Source organism: Dermacentor albipictus, chromosome 4 (genome assembly GCF_038994185.2).
Source record: "Dermacentor albipictus isolate Rhodes 1998 colony chromosome 4, USDA_Dalb.pri_finalv2, whole genome shotgun sequence".
Classification (NCBI taxonomy): domain Eukaryota; kingdom Metazoa; phylum Arthropoda; class Arachnida; order Ixodida; family Ixodidae; genus Dermacentor; species Dermacentor albipictus.
Window position 1 is genome coordinate 105,084,188 of NC_091824.1, and position 22,929 is coordinate 105,107,116.

Sequence of the window (22,929 nt, forward strand, 5' to 3'; positions counted from 1 at the left end):
CCTCTCCTTTAAACGAATGCCATCTGAGGCGCTGCTGTGTTCGGTGACAGGGTGCGGAGGCATTTTCACAGATAAATGCTAACGTATTTAAAGTACTTGATCATCCTGCATGCAGTTACCTATGCCTGATGGGATGTCAGGGGTCCTGTCCTATCAGTATTGAGAAGGTAGGTACGAGCCTGCATTGGCTCCACAAGCATATGCACTCGTAACACGCGACGAATCGTCTCTTCCATGTAAGTTCTTTTCATTATAGGCGGGCACAGCGTGTTTAGTTTCTTTTTTTTTGGCAACAAGCACACATGTGGTGAAGCAAGACTACTAATTCGGCTAGTTGGAATGTTGGATTCACGGTTGCGAAAATTCAGGGTAAACGCAAGGGACAAGGAAACGCATTAGACGAGTTCTGTCTCACAACTTGTGAAAGAGCGCTTGCGTAGTGCATTTCTTTCTTTGTCCCTTGTGTTTGCGCTGAATTCTAGTAACCGTGAACACACGCATGTATGTACAGTCACCCGCAAAGGTTTACGGGGCATGGGTTTCACGACAAAGGTGGATTTCTGCTCCGTTAAGGCGTAGCGCTTCTAATTTAATGGATCACAGTGTAGTTCGCAAGAACTGCTATGGATTAAAGCTTTTAATTAGAGGCTACGTGCACAGGCTTCGTGGAAATTTAGCTCTTTCGCAAATCCCGCATCTCCTAAACTTTTGCGGGTGATTGTACGTCCAAAGTCAAGATAGGGGCCGACAGATGGAAACACACTGTGGAATAAAAGCTGTATGTAAATAGGAGTGAAGTGCATCAGACAGGTAGGTCGACGATTCGATAGGAGGATTTATCTTTGTCAAAGGCGGCCTTGCCATCCTTGGCGTGTTAGCTTTAACGGGTTTGTAAAGTGACGACACATGGTGTCGCTGTTGGTGGTGGCTGTCTGCCATCGACAGCGACATCACGTGACATCCCTCTATTAACCCGTTTAAGCTAATAAGCAAATGATGATAAGGTCGCCTTTGACAAAGATAACTCCACTTGTCGAATTGTCAGCATACATGTCTGATGCACTTTATACCCTTTTAATGCGTTAGCATAGGAATGTCGAAGTGAAAAAGGGTATGACGTGTGAGAAGCCGGTCACGTGCTATATATATATATATATATATATATATATATATATATATATATATATATATATATATATATATATATATATATATATATATATATATATATAACTGCAAGTAAGTTACAAACTACCAAATTTTACAAATGTAACAAATTTCATTAAAATCGGTCCATGGGGTACCTCAGAAAAGGGTGTCTGCGTTTTACATGTATTTGAATAGGCCACGTGGAAGTTGGCCCCAAGCTAGAGCTTGCTCTTAAGTAATCAATTCGGAGAGCATTAAAGATGTGTGACGTAACGCTAACGTATTTCTCTCGCATTTACTGCTAAATTGCCAATGACTTATCATACAGATTATATCTGACATGTATGTATGTATGTATGTATGTATGTATGTATGTATGTATGTATGTATGTATGTATGTATGTATGTATGTATGTATGTATGTATGTATGTATGTATGTATGTATGTATGTATGTATGTATGTATGTATGTATGTATGTATGTATGTATGTATGTATGTATGTATGTATGTATGTATGTATGTAGTACAGTTTTATCATGCACAATGTAACTCGATCGGTTTATTCTTACGTTCTCAATCGAGCTTCCTCTTCATGTCCGCCGCTCGCTTGCGATATTGCGACATATCGAAGAGCGAGGATCCACATCCGTTTAAGGAAATGTCTTTGGTTTCTCTTCTCTGCATTTTGTGACTCGTAGAGAAAACTATTTATTATGAGACAGCTCACCACTGCGCTCACCGCTGTGCTTGCTATTGTTGCAGCTGTGTACGTTGTTTCTTGATACTATATCCATCATAGTTCTCGGGCTAAGGACCACTAAGGTCTATAATCATTGTCTTTTAATGATTGCACATCCATCTTACTTATTTATTTATTTATTTAAAGATACCTTACAGGCCCCTAGAGGTATTGTGTAAGGGGGGAAGAGTACGCTCAAAGAATAAATTATACAATAATTAGAATACATATACAAAAATACAGTGTAAGAATTAAGCTAATACAGTAATGTGGTGTTAAAATTGTACAATGCACAAACCGAATGCTTTTGAACGCGAGATGTCAGTGAACAAGGAACTTTCACAAAGTAAAATATAAGCAATCGAATTGCAGAGTGAGCGGGACATATTTGGCTATAACACAACAATATTTAAGGGACAGTAGCACAACAATAACGGGAAAGGCAAGAAAAAAATAACACGTTAGGTTACGCAGAGTTTGAAAAATGCATTATCATGATATAACTTTAACTTTTATAAAAGCGCAATTTTCTGCATTAAATGTAGGGGTGTTCGAACAGCGAAACTATCGAATAGAATTGAGCAGGGATACATTCGACACCAGATACGTCGAATATTCCTATCCGATTCATCACAAAGCTATGAAACCAGTTAAACATGTCTTTGAACATGCCGGCATTTGTGACGATTGTTGACTGTACAGCGTCGTGAGTAATTATATTATTCGTGCATTTAAGACACATGTACACGGACTTACACGGACTTCGCTGCAAATGAGAACTTCTTGAAACAGACTTAGTGTGTAAGATATCTCTTATCTTTAATTATTATTTTGGCAGCATTACCTAATGCAATAATTTTATATTTACTTATTTCTTTATCCTATATTATCAATCAAGCGAAGAGGGCTAGCCATCGCCAGTAAACGGCGACACCGATTCCTCTGTTTCTCTGTTAATTTGTAAATTAAAATATGTGCCAAAAAGTAATTAGTTAGAAACAGAATTAGTGATTTTTGTTAATTATTCTATTATTAATTTCATTTTTTGCCGCCGGTAATGGCCGTCCCTTTGAGTAGACCAGCTCCCGGACTAGAATTGTGCTGTCTGCCACAGGCAATTTCTTTAAAAATATTTGAAAGTGTTCGCTGTAACATACGGCATCTCTACCTTATAACCCTTAATATACCCTGCGACAATATATTAGCGACATGCTCACCGGTTACTTCTTTAACACCAAAACTTAGTAATTATACTTCAACAATACTATGTGGTGCTGCGAATGAAGTGTCTCTAAGCGAACTATCCTAAATCTGAATTTACGATATTTGTTTTAACTCTCCAGTAATTACTTTTTATTCATACGGGATACATGACATTGACTGCCGTTCATTTCTAAGTGCTTATGTGGACTTAAAAGATCCTAAACATATCCCGACTTACCACTTCGAGCAATTCGTCTGAAAAGGTTTTTTTTTTAATTATGGGATTTTACGTGCCAAAACCACTTTCTGATTATGAGGCACGCCGTAGTGGAGGACTCCGAAAATTTCGATCACCTGGGGTTCTTTAACGTGCACCTAAATCTATGTACACGGGTGTTTTCGCATTTCGCCCCCATCGAAATGCGGCCGCCGTGGCCGGGATTCGATCCCGTGACCTCGTGTTCAGCAGCCCAGCATAGCCACTGAGCTCGCCTGAAAAGGTGGAATTACGCTATATTTCACGTGCTATTTCCAAAAGAAAATATGGGCCCGTATTTGCAAAAAAAAAGGAAAAGCTCTTGCGCCAGGATTGTTCATGACAGCAAGTGCAAGCCAATTGTGATGTTGGACACACTATTAGCTAAAGGCGGCCAGCCAATGGGAAAAGCTCTTGCATACGTAAAGCCCCGTGAGTTCGCCCTCCCCTCCTCCCCCAACCCTGCACTATAAAAGTAAGAAGATTAAATCGGGACTGCCAGTTTTCTTCGTGTATTTCAAATATCCACAATGACTAAAGTTGCAAGTCCGTCTAGCGGCATAATGCACATACCTATACTTGAACTACGGCAGCTCGATGAAACTACCGTGGTTGAAACTTGGTGAAAAGCTCTTACCATGCTTCGCCCGCAGCGAAGACGATTTTGGCCTTTCTCGTGCTACACTGCATGGTCTAGACACTTTGGTTAACAATCATTTAGGATTTTGTACGTTGTGAGCGTACATTCTATGCGCGCGTGCTTCGTTTCGCGCGTCATCCGCGAAATCCGGAGTTGCATGCTGTAATGTTGTTAGGCATATATGTGTACCTCTCTAGCGACCATTCGAATGCATTGTTCCAGTTTTTACGAACCTGCACGAGCAACTCTAGCACTGACAAGTGTTAACCCTTATCCTTTGTTGAAAATCAGTGATTGTTTGCATGTGCTGCGTTTCTCTCTGTCTCTACTTCCCCCATGTCTTTCTATGGCCCCCTCGCCCACCTCTAAGTACCGGACTTTTCTTTTGGTTAACCTCGCTGACTTTCTTTCATTTCGCTCTTTCTTCTGCGACCATTGAAATATATATTTGTCTCAGGTGCCAGAGTTATAACCATGCCAAGGGCTTCGCCTATTCCAGGCGTACCCACGGGCTACGTACGCATTTATTTTCATAACTTTTGTCGACAGCCTTTGAGAGGGTTTGTTTCTCACATGCGATGACAAGTGAAACTACTGCTAGTTACACGGACTTATCTTTCACGGTACAGTCACCGCTATACCCGTAAGGCTTGCACGAAAAACCATTGACATTCCCGTACGCCTATTTCCCCAATCTCATGGCGAGCATACTTGTTCTGTGGGAGCGCTCGATAGGAGTATAAGATCCCGCAATTTTCAGTGCACTGAGGCAGGCAGTTACGGGTGTTATTCAAGTCACCTGTGAGGGTGCCCGCTAAGAGGTCCGAAAGTTACCGACGTGACCACACTTCGGTATAATATATGACAGAAATGCGATTGCGTGGGTGTATAACTATGAAGAGATATCAGCGTTGACTTTCTCTTAGCGGTGCTATCAGTGCGCAGGCAACGACATCCTTCCGACAAAAACAACCTGTCGCCATTCCCGTTCCCCTAGCACTGCCCACCCATGGCTTAGTTATGCGACCCTTACAGCCCGTCATTCCACGACTTCTCTCACAGCCAAGCGCTTTGGTGCGGTGGCCATGAGGATCATTTACTTGCTCATTTCCTGCGTGGGCCTACTGCTTGTACCTGGAATCCATGCGGACGACGGGTAAGTTATAGTGAACCAGGAAGGGCATACTCAGATAATTGATGTCGCAGCCTTTCTGGTGTTATACATTGCAGCTTCTTGTTTCTGTGGCACAATAGAGAAGAAAAGGTCGGTGTGCAACTTTGGTCGCTTTGCTGAAAAGCTGAACCAGAGCAGCCGGTTGACAGTCGCAGCGTCGCTTTGCACAACGATCATTATCGAGCACATTCTTTCAGTAGGCCAGGCTAAATTCACATTTAACTGTGAGGATTAACGTCCCTATGCTGCACGATGGCTTACGAGGGACACCGTAGTGGAATATTCTCGATCAATCTTGACTACCTGGGGTTCTTTGCCGCGCACCAAAATTCAACTTTATGCTAATTTCGTTTTCTTTCATATATATGTTATTTGTTATTTCATATTGAGCTTCCAAGTTCTTCACAAATCCCCCGAGTGTGCATGTGACACAGCCGAACAAGAATCTACATCATTATAATAATAAACATTATCTATAAAGACTTCATGTTATACTCAGCGTTTACACTATATTGCTATATTCAGCATTTCGACAGAATGTTTGCTACTTTCGTGTGGTCCTCTAGCTTACAACCGATGAGGGAATTAGGTAACGTTTTTAGGCCTGTGCGTACCAGCTGACTTTATTTACTGCATATTTTTGTGCTGCAGACAGCTCGTCGTTCCTTCTTTCTCCGCGACAGTACACATCAAATATTCGGATCATTCATAAAATTCCGTTAGTTTAGTAAATTCTCCGTACATCCTAGTGGTTTCATCACGCTTTTAGGAACGTCCGTCTCAGTGGGGGCTTGTACAAGAAGTTTGTTTCACTGTGCACTTTATTTTGGTTTGTTTTTCTACTGAATATCTTTAGGTGGTATCGAGCAAACGGCTGTGCAGGGATTTATTACACATGTTCTATCTACCTCCCTTTTACCAGTCTGCTTTCTCTGGTCTACCCATCCACGAAGTATTTCAACGGGTTCGCAAGATGCCGCATGCACGCAACTGTTTTTTTCTAGGAGTCGCACACGGAAACGTTCCATGAAACCACATATTCTTTCACATTTGATTGTGCCCGACGAAGGGCTTGCCCTTCAATATGTTTTTTTCCGATTGGTCTACAAATTTCACGGAAGACACGCGGATCGCACCGCAATGCTGAGCCCATATCTTTATTTCTTTCTTCTCAGAAATACAGTTTAGTGGAATGATGGTTCACTTAAAAAGAATGTGTATTACCTAATAAAGTTTAAACAAAATTGGCACCCTCTACTGATTAGTTGTGGTTGTCTCCCTTTATGAAAAAAAAGCCTGTTTTTTATTTGTTGCTTTCCGCGCTTTTACGGTGATTCCAAAGCCATTGAAATGTGATGTGCTGCCTTTTGCCTGTGTGATGATTACATACAACTGTAACTCTGTGCACTGAATACCATGTATGGAAGAACAAAATGTCGTACAGCTATAGCTGCAGAGCTCTAAGCGTCGCGTTGACGCACATTATTGCGAGCCTCTGCAGTGGAAACTAAAATGAAGCGTATAAATGAACAGTATATGTTGTTATATTTCATGCCACTTTCTGAAATAAATCTGAACCCAAGCGTGGTGCAGCATGACTCCGTGCAACTTCTTTAACATTATTATGCACATTTCCTTGAACCATTTCCAAAATCAATTTTCACGCTGTTACGTAAAATATTTATCCCGGATGCAAAATCGGATATATGCAGAATTGCGCATATTCGGGCCATCGGCTTTCCTGAACATCAATGTTAATTTGATCTCTGCTGCTGTGTCGTCACAGACAACGAAAAGCAAGTGCCTTTCGAGTAACGCGAGTTCACGAGAAAATCTACAATGCATCTTCAACGTGCCAATCTATACCACAGGATCGACACTTTCATCTCCGAGTTTGAGCAAGGAAAAGCTGCTCTTACGACAAGAAACACGAAGTGCTGGAAGGTTGAATTTGGCCTCGAAATTGTACAAGTTATTGACTAACACCTTGTACGCTGCCAAAAGTGCAGTGAGGCGAAGTCAGAACCGACCGAACTGCGCGCAAGAGCAGCAGCAGAAAGAAAAAGGAAGCGTTAGAATCGTGCCGACAACGGTATCTGAACTGCAGATTGTCATTCAAAGCGACTTGCCTCAACTAGACGGAAACCTAATGCTAACAGCCTACAGTCCTGTGAGAGGCGACTCCTTTATGGGCAGTGACGGCTTCCGCTAGGTGCTGTTTTTTCCGGCTTTGTAGTTGGCAGAGTGTGCTCTTGTCCAACGATACTTTTCTGGCGCAGTCTATCACCGTGCTCTGCAAGCCGACTTCATGAAGATTACTGCTCGCGCAGCTAACCTGCTTTTGCTAGAATGTCACCTAACGTTGAGGGCTGTCGTGCAGTACACCGCTATTCCTTTTTCGTAAATTGGGCCTATTTCAGTGGTCCCCTAGTACTCACAAGCGCAGAGTTATAGCAACGACGTGTGAGCGACATCCACAGAAACGCACGGACTCCAGGAAAAGAAAATGAAAGGCGGCGCGTGTGAGCTAAGCCGCGCTGTTTCACCGGCCTTTGCGACCCAACTTGCATCTCGGTCGGCGTTAAAGCTTGAACGAGGTGGACCCTTACTGAACGCAACAGTTCTTACCACACCCGTGGCTGGATGCGTCGAGACCGACGCTTGGCATGACGGCGTGCCCCGAAAGACTGCCGACATGCAGCTGGCCGTGGAGCTTCTTTTTCTCGTTCACGTGATCCCTTTGTTCGGACTTCAAGTGCGTGGCTCCTTTCGGTAAGCACATTGCTTCATCTTAATGCCTTTTCTCGTGTCGATCTCAATTTTCGTTTGCCATTCATCGACAATAATAGTTATCTGAGATTTAGTACCGGAGGCACAAAAACCAGAGCACCAAGAGGCACCGAGGGATGCTATAGAGACAAAACGCGTTTGCCGAAATTTTCGCAGGCGTGCATCGTTGGTGGAATTTGTTTGAATTTGTGGACAACCAACTCCCGTAAACTTGCGTGGGCATCGGATGCGTCACACGCAAGCTAAAACTGAAAGAAATATAATCTACTGGTAATGCCTGTGGTGGTTCAGCAGCCATGACACTCTGCTGTTGAGCGTGAAGTCACCCGTTCGACTCCTGGCCGCAGTGCCCGCATCACTGGGCGAGAAATTCAGGGATGCCACTTTATGGAGGTTTCGGTCACACCAAGTGGTCAAAGTTTACTGCGGCATCCTTCAATACTCCCGGTAACTTTTGATCGTAAACTGAACTCACTCACTCACTCACTCACTCACTCACTCACTCACTCACTCACTCACTCACTCACTCACTCACTCACTCACTCACTCACTCACTCACTCACTCACTCACTCACTCACTCACTCACTCACTCACTCACTCACTCACTCACTCACTCACTCACTCACTCACTCACTCACTCACTCACTCACTCACTCACTCACTCACTCACTCACTCACTCACTCACTCACTCACTCACTCACTCACTCACTCACTCACTCACTCACTCACTCACTCACTCACTCACTCACTCACTCACTCACTCACTAAATAAATAAATAAATAAATAAAAAGCAAGGAGGTCGTTCGTTTTTCTAAGCTTATCTGCTGCAATCGTGCATCCCTTGCTATGAATGATGGTGAGTGTGCTATAGAAAACAGTGCCTATAGTATTTTCCAAAAATATCTCCCGATGCCTAGTTGTACCCTATCCCGTGTGTGGGCATTAAGACGAGAGAAGCCAGCATGTTTCAAGCGGCACAGGTACAGACAATTGACTTGAGATGTAAACTTGGGGCAAGTGCTTGCCCATTGTTTAGCCACATTGCCCTCTTTTTTTGGGACGCCTGATAGTTAACACGTGAGTTGGCTGCTTTTCATTTTCTTTGCGTTTTGGCTAATATAGTTGCTGCCCTTGTTTCCACTCGTGTAGAACATGACAAGGACGTTGCGGTGATAAGTTCACTTTAGTTCTGGACCATCACCAGCGTCAAGCGTCGGCTCGGCGCTCCACCGCTTCCTACTGAAACAAAAGAAATGAAATGTGCGGCGAATGCACGTGGCAATATACATTGGCGCGCGACAATATACATATACATAACGTTAACACTGACTAGCCAACAAGACGCTCTTCTATAGGAGATACACATGCGCTGCAGTTGAACCTCATCTTGTCGTCCACCTCCATTTGCGAGCAGTTTTACTTCAGCTGAGCGCGAGTTACCGACATAGGTGGAAACAAAATTGCCCTTTGCGTTTGGTCAAAAACACAACTTAAGGGATAGACATTGAGATACCTTGGCCTCTACGTTTTTTCTCGCGGTTGTTAGGCGCGATCACCAGCGGCCCTTCGCTGACGGTGGGCGTCAACGAGGGGCTGACGTTTGATCCCTGTGGTAAAAACTTCTATCGTTATTGTTTTTAGAGCGTAAGTTGGTCATGGTGTGAATATTTAGTACACATGATAAACGCTTTGAGACGTATACGATAATGACCGAATAACTGAAACAGAGCAGAAACACGATACGAACTTTCTCGAATTACGTGGCAGCTGATGGCTTGGAAGCGTTGTCGGAGACAGCGGATAACTTATACAACTAGTATGCTACATTTATTACAGCCTGCTCATATCAAAGCCAAATACAAAAGTAACTGGCACACTTATGTATTTCGTCGCACACGTTGTGAAGGAATATCTCGAAATCGGTGTCATCTTTAAAATAATTTCCAAGCCGATACGCCTGGTGAACTCACTGGCTGCAATTCGTATTTTGCAATATGTGCCGTAAAGTACGTAATCAAAAATTCATTTAGTTAATTTTGTTGATTATTCAAATATGCATATTGATTTCGCGTGCAAGTGATGTCCGCCCCTGAGTAATCCAGCCCAATGACTATAAATTTAGCATCTATGACAGGCGATTTTTTAAAAGTTCACATGGTACCTACTGTGGACACATGCTGGCCGGCTGTTTAAGCCATCAGAATTTCCTGTTCAGTCACGTTGCTTTGTCACGAAGTACGAAATGATCGCAAAATTTTCGAAATATTCAAAGCGCTTGTTGATATTAGGCGGATTAAAAATTAAATTCTGGGGCTTTACAAGCCAGTACCACAATCTGATATTGAGGCATGCCCGTAGTACCTGACACGAACGGTTTAAAAAGAAGGTTTCCGGCTGGTTATGTGAACATTTTGGAAATTGTACGTCGCTTATTGAGTGACTTTTCGAACTCTACTTCGTTTACTGGAGGCAAATCATCTGGGGTCAGATGCACGAATCGTTTCGTTCGTAAGTGCGGTTTCCCGCTGCCTCTGCTAATAATACGTATATATGTCCAACATTGCGACTGGCTGGCATTTGCTATTTTGTACAGTTCTAGCGTAAGTACATTTGTGATTAAGGACCCTGCCAGCCTTGCTGTCCATTCACATGTGCTGGACTGAAGCTTTTTTTCAATCCAAGTGATATTCAAGGCTGTAGTGCAGGCGAGCTGCTCTAGCTAAAGAAAAAGGGACGTTTTGAATGCCACTCCCCTGTCTACTTTGAAACACCCTTTCATTCAGAAAGCTGCACACACTCCTGCTTTTCTCTGTGTGTCTGCTGCAGTTATCAAAACTGTTTTGTATAATAACACTTTCTCTGTCGCGGTATGACACGGATCTTCAGCAAAGGACGATTGGACGGACGAGAAAAAACCAAGTGTCGAAAGCGCAACTAAAATATTGTCAGAGAAAAACGCATAAAGTTCGTAGAGTAATCAAGTCAGTCTGGAAGCTTAAAAAAGTATGCAGTTCACCTCTATTTAACAGCTGTCGCGGAAGAGCCGAAGGAACTGCATAATGGCGACTAATGGCAGACTGCGAATGCAAGCAAAAAAAAACAACAACAAGAAAACAGAATAACTGACAAAATGCATCGACACCTGACAAAAACTAGACAGAGTACCGATAAATTCAATCGATGCCGGGGCCATTGAACCCAATTTTAACACCTTAAAAGTGCGCGCGCACGTTAGAACGCTGATATAACCGATCATGACTTGGTTTCACACGTAAGAAGCAGTAACCCCTTTTGTTTGCTCACCTATATTCGTAAAGTCTGTTCAGCTTCGTTTAAGTGCACTGAGAAGCGAAAAAAAAACAACCATAAATACAGTAGATTAAAGAACTGCGATGTGTTAAATAATATAATGCTCTGAGACTACGCTTTCATTTGCCTCTGCGCAAGGGAGCAAACACAATTGCGCTAATCAGAAAGCACTTCTCGCAAGCTCGCCTTTTGGCATTCCTGTAGCATGCCAAGGTCGTGTCACAGTTGCCATTTCGGCTTGAAGACTGAAATACGCTGGCATAATTGCTTTTGGAATACTGTCTTTGCCTTGATGTTGCAATAAAACAAGTGTATATATTTTTTTTTCTTTTTGCGCTGCTAAGCCTTGGAATGCCTTTTATTGAGGGCATCGTAGGCGACCTTCCATCATGCAGCTGGGGATCGTAGGTCAGCGCATTCGAAGTACAACTGAGCCGGGTTTCTCTGCTGAGGAAAATATGGAGCTCGTACAACCTTTCAGGGTCGAGCATAACTAGATTGGGTGAAGGTTCCTTGCTGTAGAGCAGGATACGGGAGCGTATACCGTTGCAAGTGGCGCAAGGATTCGCCGAGTTGTTCTCCCTGCAACCTGGTCCTTCAATACTGCCGCATTTATAGTACTGCTAGAGTAGTAGCGGATGAGCTCTGTAGTTTTCATTAACCTTTGCATTTATGCATATAGAACGTATGCGCGCAAGAGAAAGTGTTTTGATGTTCACTTTGCAGGCCGCCGAAAGAAAACGTTGCTGCGACACTAGCTGCGGCTGAAGATTGCAGCGTAGGTGAGATCTGCGAAGCCAGCATCTGCGGAACTAATATGAACAAATGTCACTCTAAGTGACGATCTGGAGCCTGCTATAAATATTGCTCTGTGCACTTTTTAAGGGTGTTTGTTAATGTCGCAAGGGCCAGTTTTCGGGACGATGCTCCCCGTGTAGAGTTGTTGGTCGCGGTGGTCATGCACGAAAACAAACTAAAAAACATTCGAGTTATGGCAAAAAACTAGGCACATGCAAACATCAGCAATGCGGGAACATAAGTACTTGCATAACATCGAGATTCGTCTGGTTTAACCGCGGGTATGAGAATTGTCAGTTGTACTTTTCCTGAAAGAAACGGGAGGCTATTTCATCTACTTGAAATTAAGCAAACCTAGCTATGTCGTATCATTGCGGTGTCATGGGAAGAGAAGGGGTCACAGAAGACTCAACCTCACCGCTCACATTTTTATTTCTGTACAAAATGGCTAACCCTGCAAGGAACATTTGCTTTCTTGCACACTCCCCTGGTTTAAGTTAATCAAATAACTTAAACTGCTATAATGGGTTTGCGTCAACAGAAAGTCCGTCTCTAACAATACGCTATCTATACCACATGCATAGGTCCGTTGCAGGATAAACTGTAACGCGGTGTCTAGAAGTCCTCATACCCTTACTCAGTACTCTCTTTCATGCCATGTTGATTTAGGCAATGTACATACAGCCGTTTCACACTTAATGAATATTTTCAATGTTCGACCTCGATTTAGAAAACTGGTCATCGGTGCACGACATCTTTGTAATATTGAGAATGGGTGATATTATTTGTAACCATCCCAGCGACTAACGTCAACACGTACGTTAAATGATAGCAGCAACAATCTTTGCAACCAACAGCTGGGAAGTGTATTCTAAGCAAGTTATGTATGTCAATTGTTACGTTAAAAGCCTAACCATGATATCCACATGTATGGTGCTCACAGAAATGCAGCAAACGCATTATGGTTGCACTGAATATCAAGTTTCCGAAACCGTTGTGAACGCTCAGCGACCGAGTGCCAAGCGTGCCCTTTAAAGTGAAGAAGAAAGGTGTATGGAAATGGCCTTATGAAATTAACTGCACCGCGCATTGGAGAACAAATTTGGATATGTTCGTCGACATTGCCATAAATATATATTGCACATCTGTATATTACTTGTCTTTTTTAGCGTCGTTCACATTTGACTAGATTGACAGTGTGAGACCCAATTTTTTTTGCCGCGTTTTTTTTAATAGTTGTCATAAACAGCAATTGCGATGCAGGTACAGCCAAGGTGTCCCTGGGTCGACTCATAAGGCGCATTTTAATTCGCAAACTTTATGTGCACAACTACATACATGCCGCAACATGCGCTGGGAGAGCCATAACGTTTTCAGCACAGTGCATCAAGTTACGCAAATGCCAAAAGTTACGAAGCTCAGTTGCATAGATCTTACGAAACATAATCCATACGTTTCTGCTTTTTAACGTCGTTAGGACCTCCGAATTGACATTCTGCAAGGACATGGATATTTTATATCAGTGCTAGATGATTAAATAAATTAGGAATGAATAAACTGAGTTGAAGAGGCAACCTTGAAAAGCGTGAAATACAATTAGCTAATGTTGAATGAGTGTATCGCATTTCTTTACGTTCCTTGCGATAAATATTTTGCACGCCGTACTTGTCTGGCGCAAGTTTAGATGTGTTTTCCAGACAAAATTTATTTAATGCCAGGCAAATGACGTCGTATTACGAATAATGTCTATGGGCATATAAGACACACAATGTAAATGCCTATTAGCTTAATATATTTATGCACGAATAACATGTATAAAAAAAATTCAGCCAACCTATTCCTCGGCAGAACTAAAATTCGCCACCCTGCTCTTATCAAACAACTCAGAAATGCTTCTCAACCACTTTGAGAATCTTCATCTCAGCTTTGCTGCAGGTGAGACGCTGTACCTGACGCCGCTCATTGAGGCAGGGAGGCTGGATGAGGCCAAGTTCCTTAGCAAGGTTGGTCGCATCGGAGCAGATCATGAAGTGCCCAGCTTTGCCGGATACATCACTGTCAATCCACAGTTCAACAGTAACCTGTTCTTCTGGTTTGTGCCCGCGATGGTGAGTAAGTAGTACTCTGACACACTTGCGCAGTGCAGGTTCTGGAACAAGTTTTAAGGCGTGTTTAAAGAACACCAACGCTAGGTCACTACCTTTTCTCCAACTCACTATCATACTAATTAGGTGTGCTTCAAGACATAATACGATCGCAGATATCTACCACTTTGTCATGCGTAAACAGTAGCCACTTATATACTACAACCGCAAGTTTCCTCATATCGCACGTTTACGAAGTTCAAAGCTCTGTTCGTCAGGAGCAGCGTCAATTCTGTCTCATTTCTTTTTTGAAACGAATGTTTTATGAATGTTGAAAAGCACCGCAGTAATACAAAGCACAAATGTTGCTTTAAAAGGTCCTGCTCGTCGCCACACGAGCAAAAACAACTGCATTTACAAAGTATTTTGACAAGAGAATTGCTTTAAAGAATCATAGTAACATTGTCAGAAATAAAAGCAACGCTATTAGTCGTTACAAGGCAATGCTGGCAGATGGCAAATGTTCTGAGAGAACTAGAGCCGACCAATGGTGCAGCCTCGGCTCTGCGCCAACTAGCCTAGTCAAAGTGGCCCGCAGGGGTCAGGGGTGTACTGACATTTGTAAAGGCATTTAGTAATTGTTTGACTGATTGGGTGATCGATTTCTGGCAAACTTTCAACTAGAGGTGGCACCAAAGTGATGTCGGCATCTGCGGCACTTGCGCCTACGCCTTTCGCCTATGCAGACTAACCCTGAGTACGCTCCGGTGCTGCTGTGGCTACAAGGTGGACCCGGATCGTCTTCAATGATGGGTCTCTTCGTCGAGCACGGGCCGTACCGCTTGTCGAAAGACGGCGAGGAGGTCAAGTTCCGCAAGCAGACGTGGGCCCGTCGCTACTCCATGTTGTACGTGGACCAGCCAGTCGGGACGGGTTACAGCTTCACCGACTGCCAAAGCGGCTACGCTCGCGACATGACCGACGTGGGCCGTGACATGCTCGAGTTTCTCCAGCAGTTCTTCACGCTATTGGGAGAGCTTGCTCAGAACGAGTTCTACATCACCGGAGAGTCATACGCCGGCAAGTGCACCTAGCTTGGACTTTGATATGTTGGACATTGAGAGTTCTGTACGTGCAATGTGCTGCTATCCCATAATGATGGGATACTGCAAGAGCAGATGAGCAATGAATATTAAGATAAGGAAACTAACAGGGAAAATGGTTACAATTTCCTCCCAAGTTGATCACATGATATTTGTCTTTGTAAACTGTCTCAGTCTTTCCATAATTTAACAGTAAAACAATGAAGAAAATGATTAACAGACTTAAAACACTCACGATTGGGCATGAACGGATATATAAGCCCGAGTAGTATTCGCAAAGCATCTGACAAAGGATAGAGAGAGAAAGGCAAAGGAAAGACAGGGAGGTTAACCAGGGAATATCTCCGGTTGGCTACCCTGTATGGTAGGAGAGACAAATTGATGCGATAGATGAGAGAAAAAGAGTACGAACAAAAAAACCACGCACAATGCAAAACTGTTTCTTTGGGCGCGGTCACACTGTCTGCGAAGGTGTTACGTAGTGTTACACAGTGTCAACGTCCCACTATTACATTCTACGTCACACAGCGCACAATCAGAACTTGTCACAACTTGTAAAAAAACTTGCCACGACTTGCCACGGAGTCCGATTTCTTTTAAATAGCGCACCAATGCCTTCATAGCGGCTTGTACTGATGCTCGTGTAGGCTAGTTTCAAAGAATGTTGTTTTCCGTGAGTCGGCGCTTGTCCAGTTTGTGTCTAGAGTGGCTGAGAGGGCTACTCTTTGCGAGTTGAGACGAGGGCACTCCCAAAGAAGGTGTGCGATCATTTCGCTGCACCCGCAAAAGTCATAAAGTGGGCTATTGGCCATTCAGATCGAAAGGAATACGCATTTGAGTATGCTGCTCCAAGCCATTGACGGACTGCAGTCACGTCGTGGAAGATCGGACGGAATATGGGGCTGTAAAGTAGAGTCTAGGGTGTGAAGGCGTGCTTGTGAATTCGGATGAATTCCATTGAGCTAATGTTAGGTCACGCGCAAGTGCGGAAAGTTTCTTCACTGCGTCGGCTCTGGAAAGAGGCATGGCAACGCAGTTGACTCCGTCATGGGCAGACCGGGCAGCTGCGTCCGCTCGATCACTGCCATGTACGCCACAGTGACTAGGTAACCATTGACATATTATATCGTGTCCTTCATCACCTATGCGATGGTGGTCTTCTCTGATCTCTGCGACGTGTTGCCCATGTGAGCCATGGTGCAGTGTTGAGAGTACACTCTGTAGAGTTGCCTTGGAATCACAGAATATTGACCATGCATGGGTGGTTCCTCCTGAATGAGATGAAAAGCCGCACGCAGGGCTACCAGCTCAGCAGCTGTAGTTGATGATACATGTGACGTTTTTAGCTGTATTTTGACGAATCTTGCTGTTATCACCACAGCGGCAGCTGAACATGTAGGTCTGACTGAGCCATTGATGTAAACATGTACGCGGCCACTGTGCACCTCATTTAAAAGTACTAGTGTGGCCTACTTCAGGGCAAACGAAGGCATGTTAGCTTTCTTCGTGATTCTTGGGATGGGGAGGTGTATTTCTGGTTTGGGCAGGCACCATAAAGGTGAGGATGGTCTTGCTGCAGGGATGTAGTTCGATGGCAACGAAGTACGCTCGATTGGCAGCAATTACGCGACTGAAAGTGATGTGTGGCCTCTCTGCAGGTAAAGAAGCAACATGGTGAGAAGACAGATATGCAACGTGCCGAATATGCGCCCTGAGAGCGTCGGTGGCTAAGTACGCTGATATTGGGTGATCTTGAGCTAGGACAATCGTTGCCGCTGCAGACGCACACTTCGGAAGACTGACGCACGTCCTTAAGGCTCAAGCTTGTAGTCCCTGGAGTACATTCAGGTTTGTTTTGCAGGTGTTGCTTAGTACAAGGAGGCTGTATCTTGCGAAACCGAGGAAAAAGGCATTATAAAGCTGCAGCATTGACCACACCAATGTGCCCCTTTCCACTGAGAAACTTGAGGGAGTGTGTTGTTGTTAACCTCCTCTTTAGATATGAAACGTGCAGGCTCGATGACAGGTCTCGGTCATTAATTACCCCTAAAACGCAATGCGTCCGTGCATTTGTAATTGCTTGCCTATTGACATTGGCAGAGTAAGACCTCACTGCCTTCCGAGTGAGTGCAACAAGGCAGCATATCTCCGAAGACGGCTCTAAATTTTGTTTTCGCAAGTACAACGATGTTAACGTAGATGAATTTCGTAGTCTTGCTAGTACCTGCAGTTGTGTTACAGCAGACGCCCAGATACAGATGTCATCAGCATATGTTGATACTTGAACTGCGTTGGGCAAGCATCGAACAAGGCCAACGAGCATTAGGTTGAATAGTGCCGTGCTCAACACCCCGCCTTGCGGTACTTCACGGAACGTTTGGTGTTGAGTCGTGGCGCCATCCTCGGTCATCACGAAGAAATGCCTGTCGGTCAAATAACTGCACAGCCACATGAAAAGTGCGGCCAAACGATTTCGGCTTCAATCAGAGCATCTATAATGGCAAAATGTGCTAAATTATCATAGGCGCCTTTTATGTCTAGGAATAATGCCGCAGTGAGTCGTTTCAGACGTTCTTGATGCTCACGCCGGAAGCCAGCCATAGCATCTGGGTACACGTTGTAATCTTCCAGGTACCATTCTAGGCTCGCCAAAATCATTCTTTCCATTATTTTTTCTACGCAACTGGCCAGAGCGATGGGGCGGTACAACGACAAATTTAGCAGTGATTTACCAGGTTTGAGAAGCGGAACCAAGCGGCTGCATTTACGTTCATGTGGAACCAGACCGTTGCGCCAAAACTTGCTGTAATGGTTAAGCAGCATGAGTCGTGCTTTCTGCTCAAGGTTACGCCGCACCATAGGTAACGCCGCCTGGACCATGTGACGAAGAACGCCTGCAAGTCACCAGTGCCGCTTCAAGCTCCTCCACCGAAAACATTAGATCCGTACGGGAGTGCCGAGACACAGGAGTGACACATGTAAGTGCGCGCTGGGGCTGCAAGCCGGCAAGTCTTGGAGCAAATTTCCTCAGCACTCTCAAGCTCTCATCGATTTTGGTACAAATCTAGATATTTGAAAGGAGCACGCTGTTGCGGTGATGCGCGAAGCCCACACACGACTCTCCATATCTGAGTTAAGCCCTGACGTGGATCCAACGACTCACAGAATCGTTTCCATCTTTGAGATTGTAGTGAATTAAAGCAGCGCTGAATCATCTTTTGCATACGCCTTGCCTCTCTGAGATCGTGGATGGATTAAGTTGGCCTCTATTTTCAACCCGCCGGCGAATCGCTCGTAGTCGCTGCAGTTCAGCTTCAAATTCGTAATATTTCAGAAAAGGCTTAAAACTACGCGTAACTCCTTGCAAGGCTTTTTGAATTTCGTGTTCCAGACTAGAATGGTACTCCCTTGCTGACATGCTTCCTCCATCTGTGACTGAAATGCCGACCAGTCAAATAGTTGTAGAGTCGTAGAGGAGTACTCAAATATTTCCTTGGTCCTCACATATGTGGAAATATGGTAACTTCCCTATGATTCGATGTCTGGGAACCATTGCACGTTTCTTTCGAATCGCCGAGAGACCAGGGTAAAATCTAGACAGCTGCTGTATGTAAGTTCTCGTGAATATATCGAACTACCATCGTTGAGGCAATAAAGATTGTGCTGAATAGCAAAGGAGGCTAGTCTATTTTCTTTGGAGTCCATCTTAAAACTCCCCCAAAGAGGAAAGTGAGCATTAAAATCTTCACTAAAAATGGAAGGGCCAGATGGTCGCTGATAACACGGCGTGCAGTCGTTTCGAGTCGAAGCGACTTGAAGGAGCTATGTATTCTGCTACAAGGGTGAACTTAAGCTCCTTCGTTCTTACAATTAAACAAACATATTGGTATTGGTCGTCGTCGTGAGGTGGGGCTGGTTGCAATACGTATGTCAGTTCACATCTAATATTTGCAATAACCTTGCTCAGATCACCACAAGTTGAGGACATGAATGCCTCATAGCCAGCAATGCGGAACTTACCAGGATTACACGTTTTTCGAAGCCTAAGTGTCAAAAAGCTGAAATTATGGATTTGAGGCCCCGGGCATTCCGCTGGAATAGAGACGCTTTCTTGACTTTGTGAAAAGGCAGCGCGTAGTAGGCCATGGTGCCATGCGAAGCTTTCAAGCACCGAAGTCAACATGTTCAGTACTTCAATTGCGCTACGAACAGCGGGAGTGTCCATGTATTTTATAGTAGACGCATGACATTCCTGAGATACTTTAGCTTCACAATCACTTGCAAATCTTAGACTCGTATGTGGTCAACTGCAGCGACGTTGAACTTTAAGTGGCGAGTCATGTGCTGCTGATCAGGTGTATTTGATGCCTTCGGCAGCGCTGGCCGCACCTCACTTGATTAAGCCTCAACAGCATGGCCGCTTTTTTAGCTGACATTCGTCGTCTTATTAGAGATAGATAGAAGCGGAGGCGGCGTTGCTTGACGAGACATCTCATTTGAACCAGAAAATTTTCGTTTCCGGGGACGATATGTCGCCTTATTGCAGAAGAAGCACCTCTGCGTGATGATCCGTCTCTAGCCATCTTCCTCAAGATTTTCTGCTCTTTCTTTAGGCATGGACAGTATTTTGAGGATGCAGTGTGCGAACATTCACAGTTTGGGCACTTGAGCTCCGTTGCACGAGAAGTGTCAGTGCCGTGTTGTTTGGAACATCGTGGGCATACCGTTGAATTTAGGCAGACAGCTCTTACGTGTCCGATTCTTTTATATCTTCTGCACTGAACTGGTTTGGGTACGAAAGGCCGTACCACATGCAGAAAGTGGTCGACCTTTACGCGCTATGGTAGACAGTCACCTTTGAAGATGAGCCTTCCACAGCTCTAGTTGCCGAGGCGCCGAGCTTGCAGTAAGGCAGCGCCATCTATTGCAGTTTTGATTACAATTTGCAGGTCGCTTTCGCTAATTGACGCGTCAGTATTATAAACAACACCAGTGGTGGTTTTGTTGTCCTAGTGAACGTGGTAGTAGACAACAATGCTGCCATAGGAGCTTTACTGCCATCAAAGCATCGATTGCGCTTCGTTTGCGTACATGAATAGCCAGGATGTTCTTTCGATTATTAATTCTGACATACTTAATCTCTGCTGGGACAAGAACCTCGAGAAAAATGGAAACTTGTTAACTAAGGCGGTTGAGATTGTCCACAGTCAGGCACAAAGAGGCCGATGGCCTCCGCTGTGGCTTGACAGTTGACTTACTCGACGAAGACCGTCCGATGAAGTTTCTTCTCTTGGCCTTCTTGGTGTACCACTCTCCCGAAGCCTTCTTCATATGAGGCGCCATCACTTGAGCAGGAGCACAACACAGTGTTCTCGCTGTCGACATGACTTGGAAGGCAGTTTCTCTTCATCGGGCAGATTTCTGCCTATATAGTCACGCCGCGTCGGCCTTCTGCCGACTCCACTTCTATCGCCGTAGCAATGGGAGAGGCGTCTCTCTGCCGTAAAACGTGGTTATTTCCTTTGTCGCCCCCTGACAAGGGAAATAAGAGCGTAAGATTTATGGTTAACAACCCTATGAATAACCTTTAACCTTCACATCTCTTGCTTCCCCTTCTCTCTCTCTTTGGTGCGTGTATGCGTGTGTGTGAAGAAAACTAGGTGAATTGCTTACGCATCTGCTTTCGTGTGCAGCGAAAACGCCTCCCTTTACTCACATGCACGCTGCGTGCTGCTTTGTTGTGCACTCTCAAGACACAAAAAATGTGTGCACTGTAGACAAAGCACATGGGCAACCCGCTAATGAAGGGACATAATCGTTGGCTATCAATGTATTTAGGATTTAACGTGTAATTGTTCGTGCTAAGTACACGTTTACAGCCTCTGAGACCTCTTGGTGACATAACTATTTGATTTTAGGTAGGTTAAGTATGTCGACTTCCCGGGTTGCCATAGGTACGGCTGCGTTTGTACAAGTTGTGGTGTGCGGAGTACATTGCATCTTGCCTAGCCCGTCTTACATGCCTTACATGTCACGTGCAGGCAAGTACGTGCCGACCATCGGCGCTCTGCTGCACCAGAACGCCGACACAATGCGGGCCAGGATAAACTTTCGAGGTATCGCCATCGGCAACGGCTTCACGGACCCCATAAACATGCTGGGTTACGGTGAGCTTCTCTATGGCTTCGGACTCATTGATCGTATCTCCGCCGACTACATGACGCGCGTCGCCAACCAGGCGGCCGACTGCATCCGCGCCGGCCTCATGCGAGACGCCGTGGTGCTGATGGACAGACTGTTCTTCAGCCTGACTCACGAACACTCATTTTACGAGAACGTCACCGGCATGCACTACTATTACAACTTGCTCTACGACACTGCACCTAGCGACAACTTCGTGTACAAGAAATTCGTGCAGAGACCGGAGCTCCGACGCGCCCTACACGTGGGACACCAAACGTTTCACACGTCGCGCCACGTCGTGGCTTCTAACTTCGTGGATGACCTACTGCGTTCGGCCAGGCCGCAGTTCAACGTGGTTGTGGAGGGCGGCTACAAGGTTCTCGTGTACAACGGTCAACTGGATATGGCCATGGCCCCCACCCAGACGGAGAACTTCCTCTCTCAAGTGGCCTGGTCGCACGCCGCCCGCTGGAACCGCGAGCCCCGGACGGTGTGGCGCAGTGGCGACGGCCGCCACGTGTACGGCTACAAGAAGACCGTCGAGAACCTCAGCTTCGTGGTGGTGCGAAACGCTGGTCACCTCGTGCCTTTCGACCAACCGAGGGTCTCGTACGAACTGATAACGGCGTTTATAGAAAACAAGTGTCCTTTTGCAGCCTAGGCTTCTTCATGCATCGCGAATTCCATAATTACTGCAGCCAACAAACACTGACACCAAGGGCAATATAGGAGAAATTACGTGGGCTTAATAAATGAAATAAAGAAACGATAAATTGATGGAAATGAGAGTGAATGAAAAAAACAACTTTCCGCAGGCGGGGAACGATCCCACAACCTTCGCATTTCGCGTGCGATGCTCTATCAATTGAGCTACCATGGCGCCGTTTCCCCATCCACTTTCTTGGGTATTTGCGTTTCCTCGTAGAAGCCTGGGAGTGTTAGTCAGCGCCACCACTCACAGACCCTGGTGGTGGATGTGGAACATCCTTTCTGCCGCAGGCGTCACGAGAACGTGATCTTTTTGGGTGAAGGCAAAGGGTCAATTAACCCACACATACTACCTGAAGGCATCAATGCTGCCGAATTCGAGACCCTCTTCATGTAATAAACGAGAAGAAAGGAGGTTAACCGAGGTGCCCAATTTTTATTAGTCATATCATAAGAAGCCAACAAACACTGACACCAAGGACAACATAGGGGAACTTACTTGTGCTTAATAGATGAAATAAAGAAACAATAAACTAATGGAAATGAAAGTGGATGAAAAAACAACGGTACGTGTGGGTTTATTGACCGATTGCCTTCACCCAAGAAGACCACATTCTCGTGATACCTGCGATAGAAAGGATGTTCCGCATTCGCCGGCAAGGTCTGTGAGTGGTGGCGCTGGCTAACACTCCCAGGGTTCTGCTAGGACACATAAATACCCAAGAAAGCGGATGGAGAAACGGCACCGCGGTAGCTCAATTGGTAGAGCATCGCTTGCGAAATGCGAA

At 44.9% G+C, this 22,929-nt stretch overlaps 1 protein-coding gene across 3 annotated transcripts; it reads left to right on the forward strand.

Annotated features, from left to right (window-relative positions):
- The first annotated feature begins 20 nt into the window (after positions 1-20).
- LOC139059674 (venom serine carboxypeptidase-like) lies at positions 21-22,753 on the forward strand. 3 transcript variants are annotated; one of them, XM_070538104.1, is made up of 6 exons: positions 21-167; positions 5,052-5,145; positions 11,992-12,047; positions 13,999-14,171; positions 14,894-15,227; positions 21,292-22,753. In XM_070538104.1, the coding sequence occupies exons 2-6, from the start codon at positions 5,075-5,077 to the stop codon at positions 22,092-22,094; spliced, it is 1,437 nt and encodes a 478-aa protein (XP_070394205.1). In that variant the 5' UTR covers positions 21-167; positions 5,052-5,074; the 3' UTR covers positions 22,095-22,753. The 3 variants fall into 3 exon arrangements, with proteins under 3 accessions (XP_070394205.1, XP_070394206.1, XP_070394204.1); XM_070538105.1 differs by lacking the exon at positions 11,992-12,047 and having other exon boundaries at positions 13,988-14,171; XM_070538103.1 differs by lacking the exons at positions 21-167; positions 5,052-5,145 and adding an exon at positions 7,792-7,935.
- Positions 22,754-22,929: the final 176 nt, after the last annotated feature.

What these genes read in the sequence shown, in the direction of transcription:
- LOC139059674 (XM_070538103.1), top strand. Translation starts at nt 7,859, where the DNA reads ATGCAGCTGGCCGTGGAGCTTCTTTTTCTCGTTCACGTGATCCCTTTG. An exon ending in GGCTGAAGATTGCAGCGTAG is followed by an intron (nt 12,048 to 13,998) that starts GTGAGATCTGCG and finishes GCTTTGCTGCAG; the next exon opens with GTGAGACGCTGTACCTGACG. An exon ending in TCTGGTTTGTGCCCGCGATG is followed by an intron (nt 14,172 to 14,893) that starts GTGAGTAAGTAG and finishes TCGCCTATGCAG; the next exon opens with ACTAACCCTGAGTACGCTCC.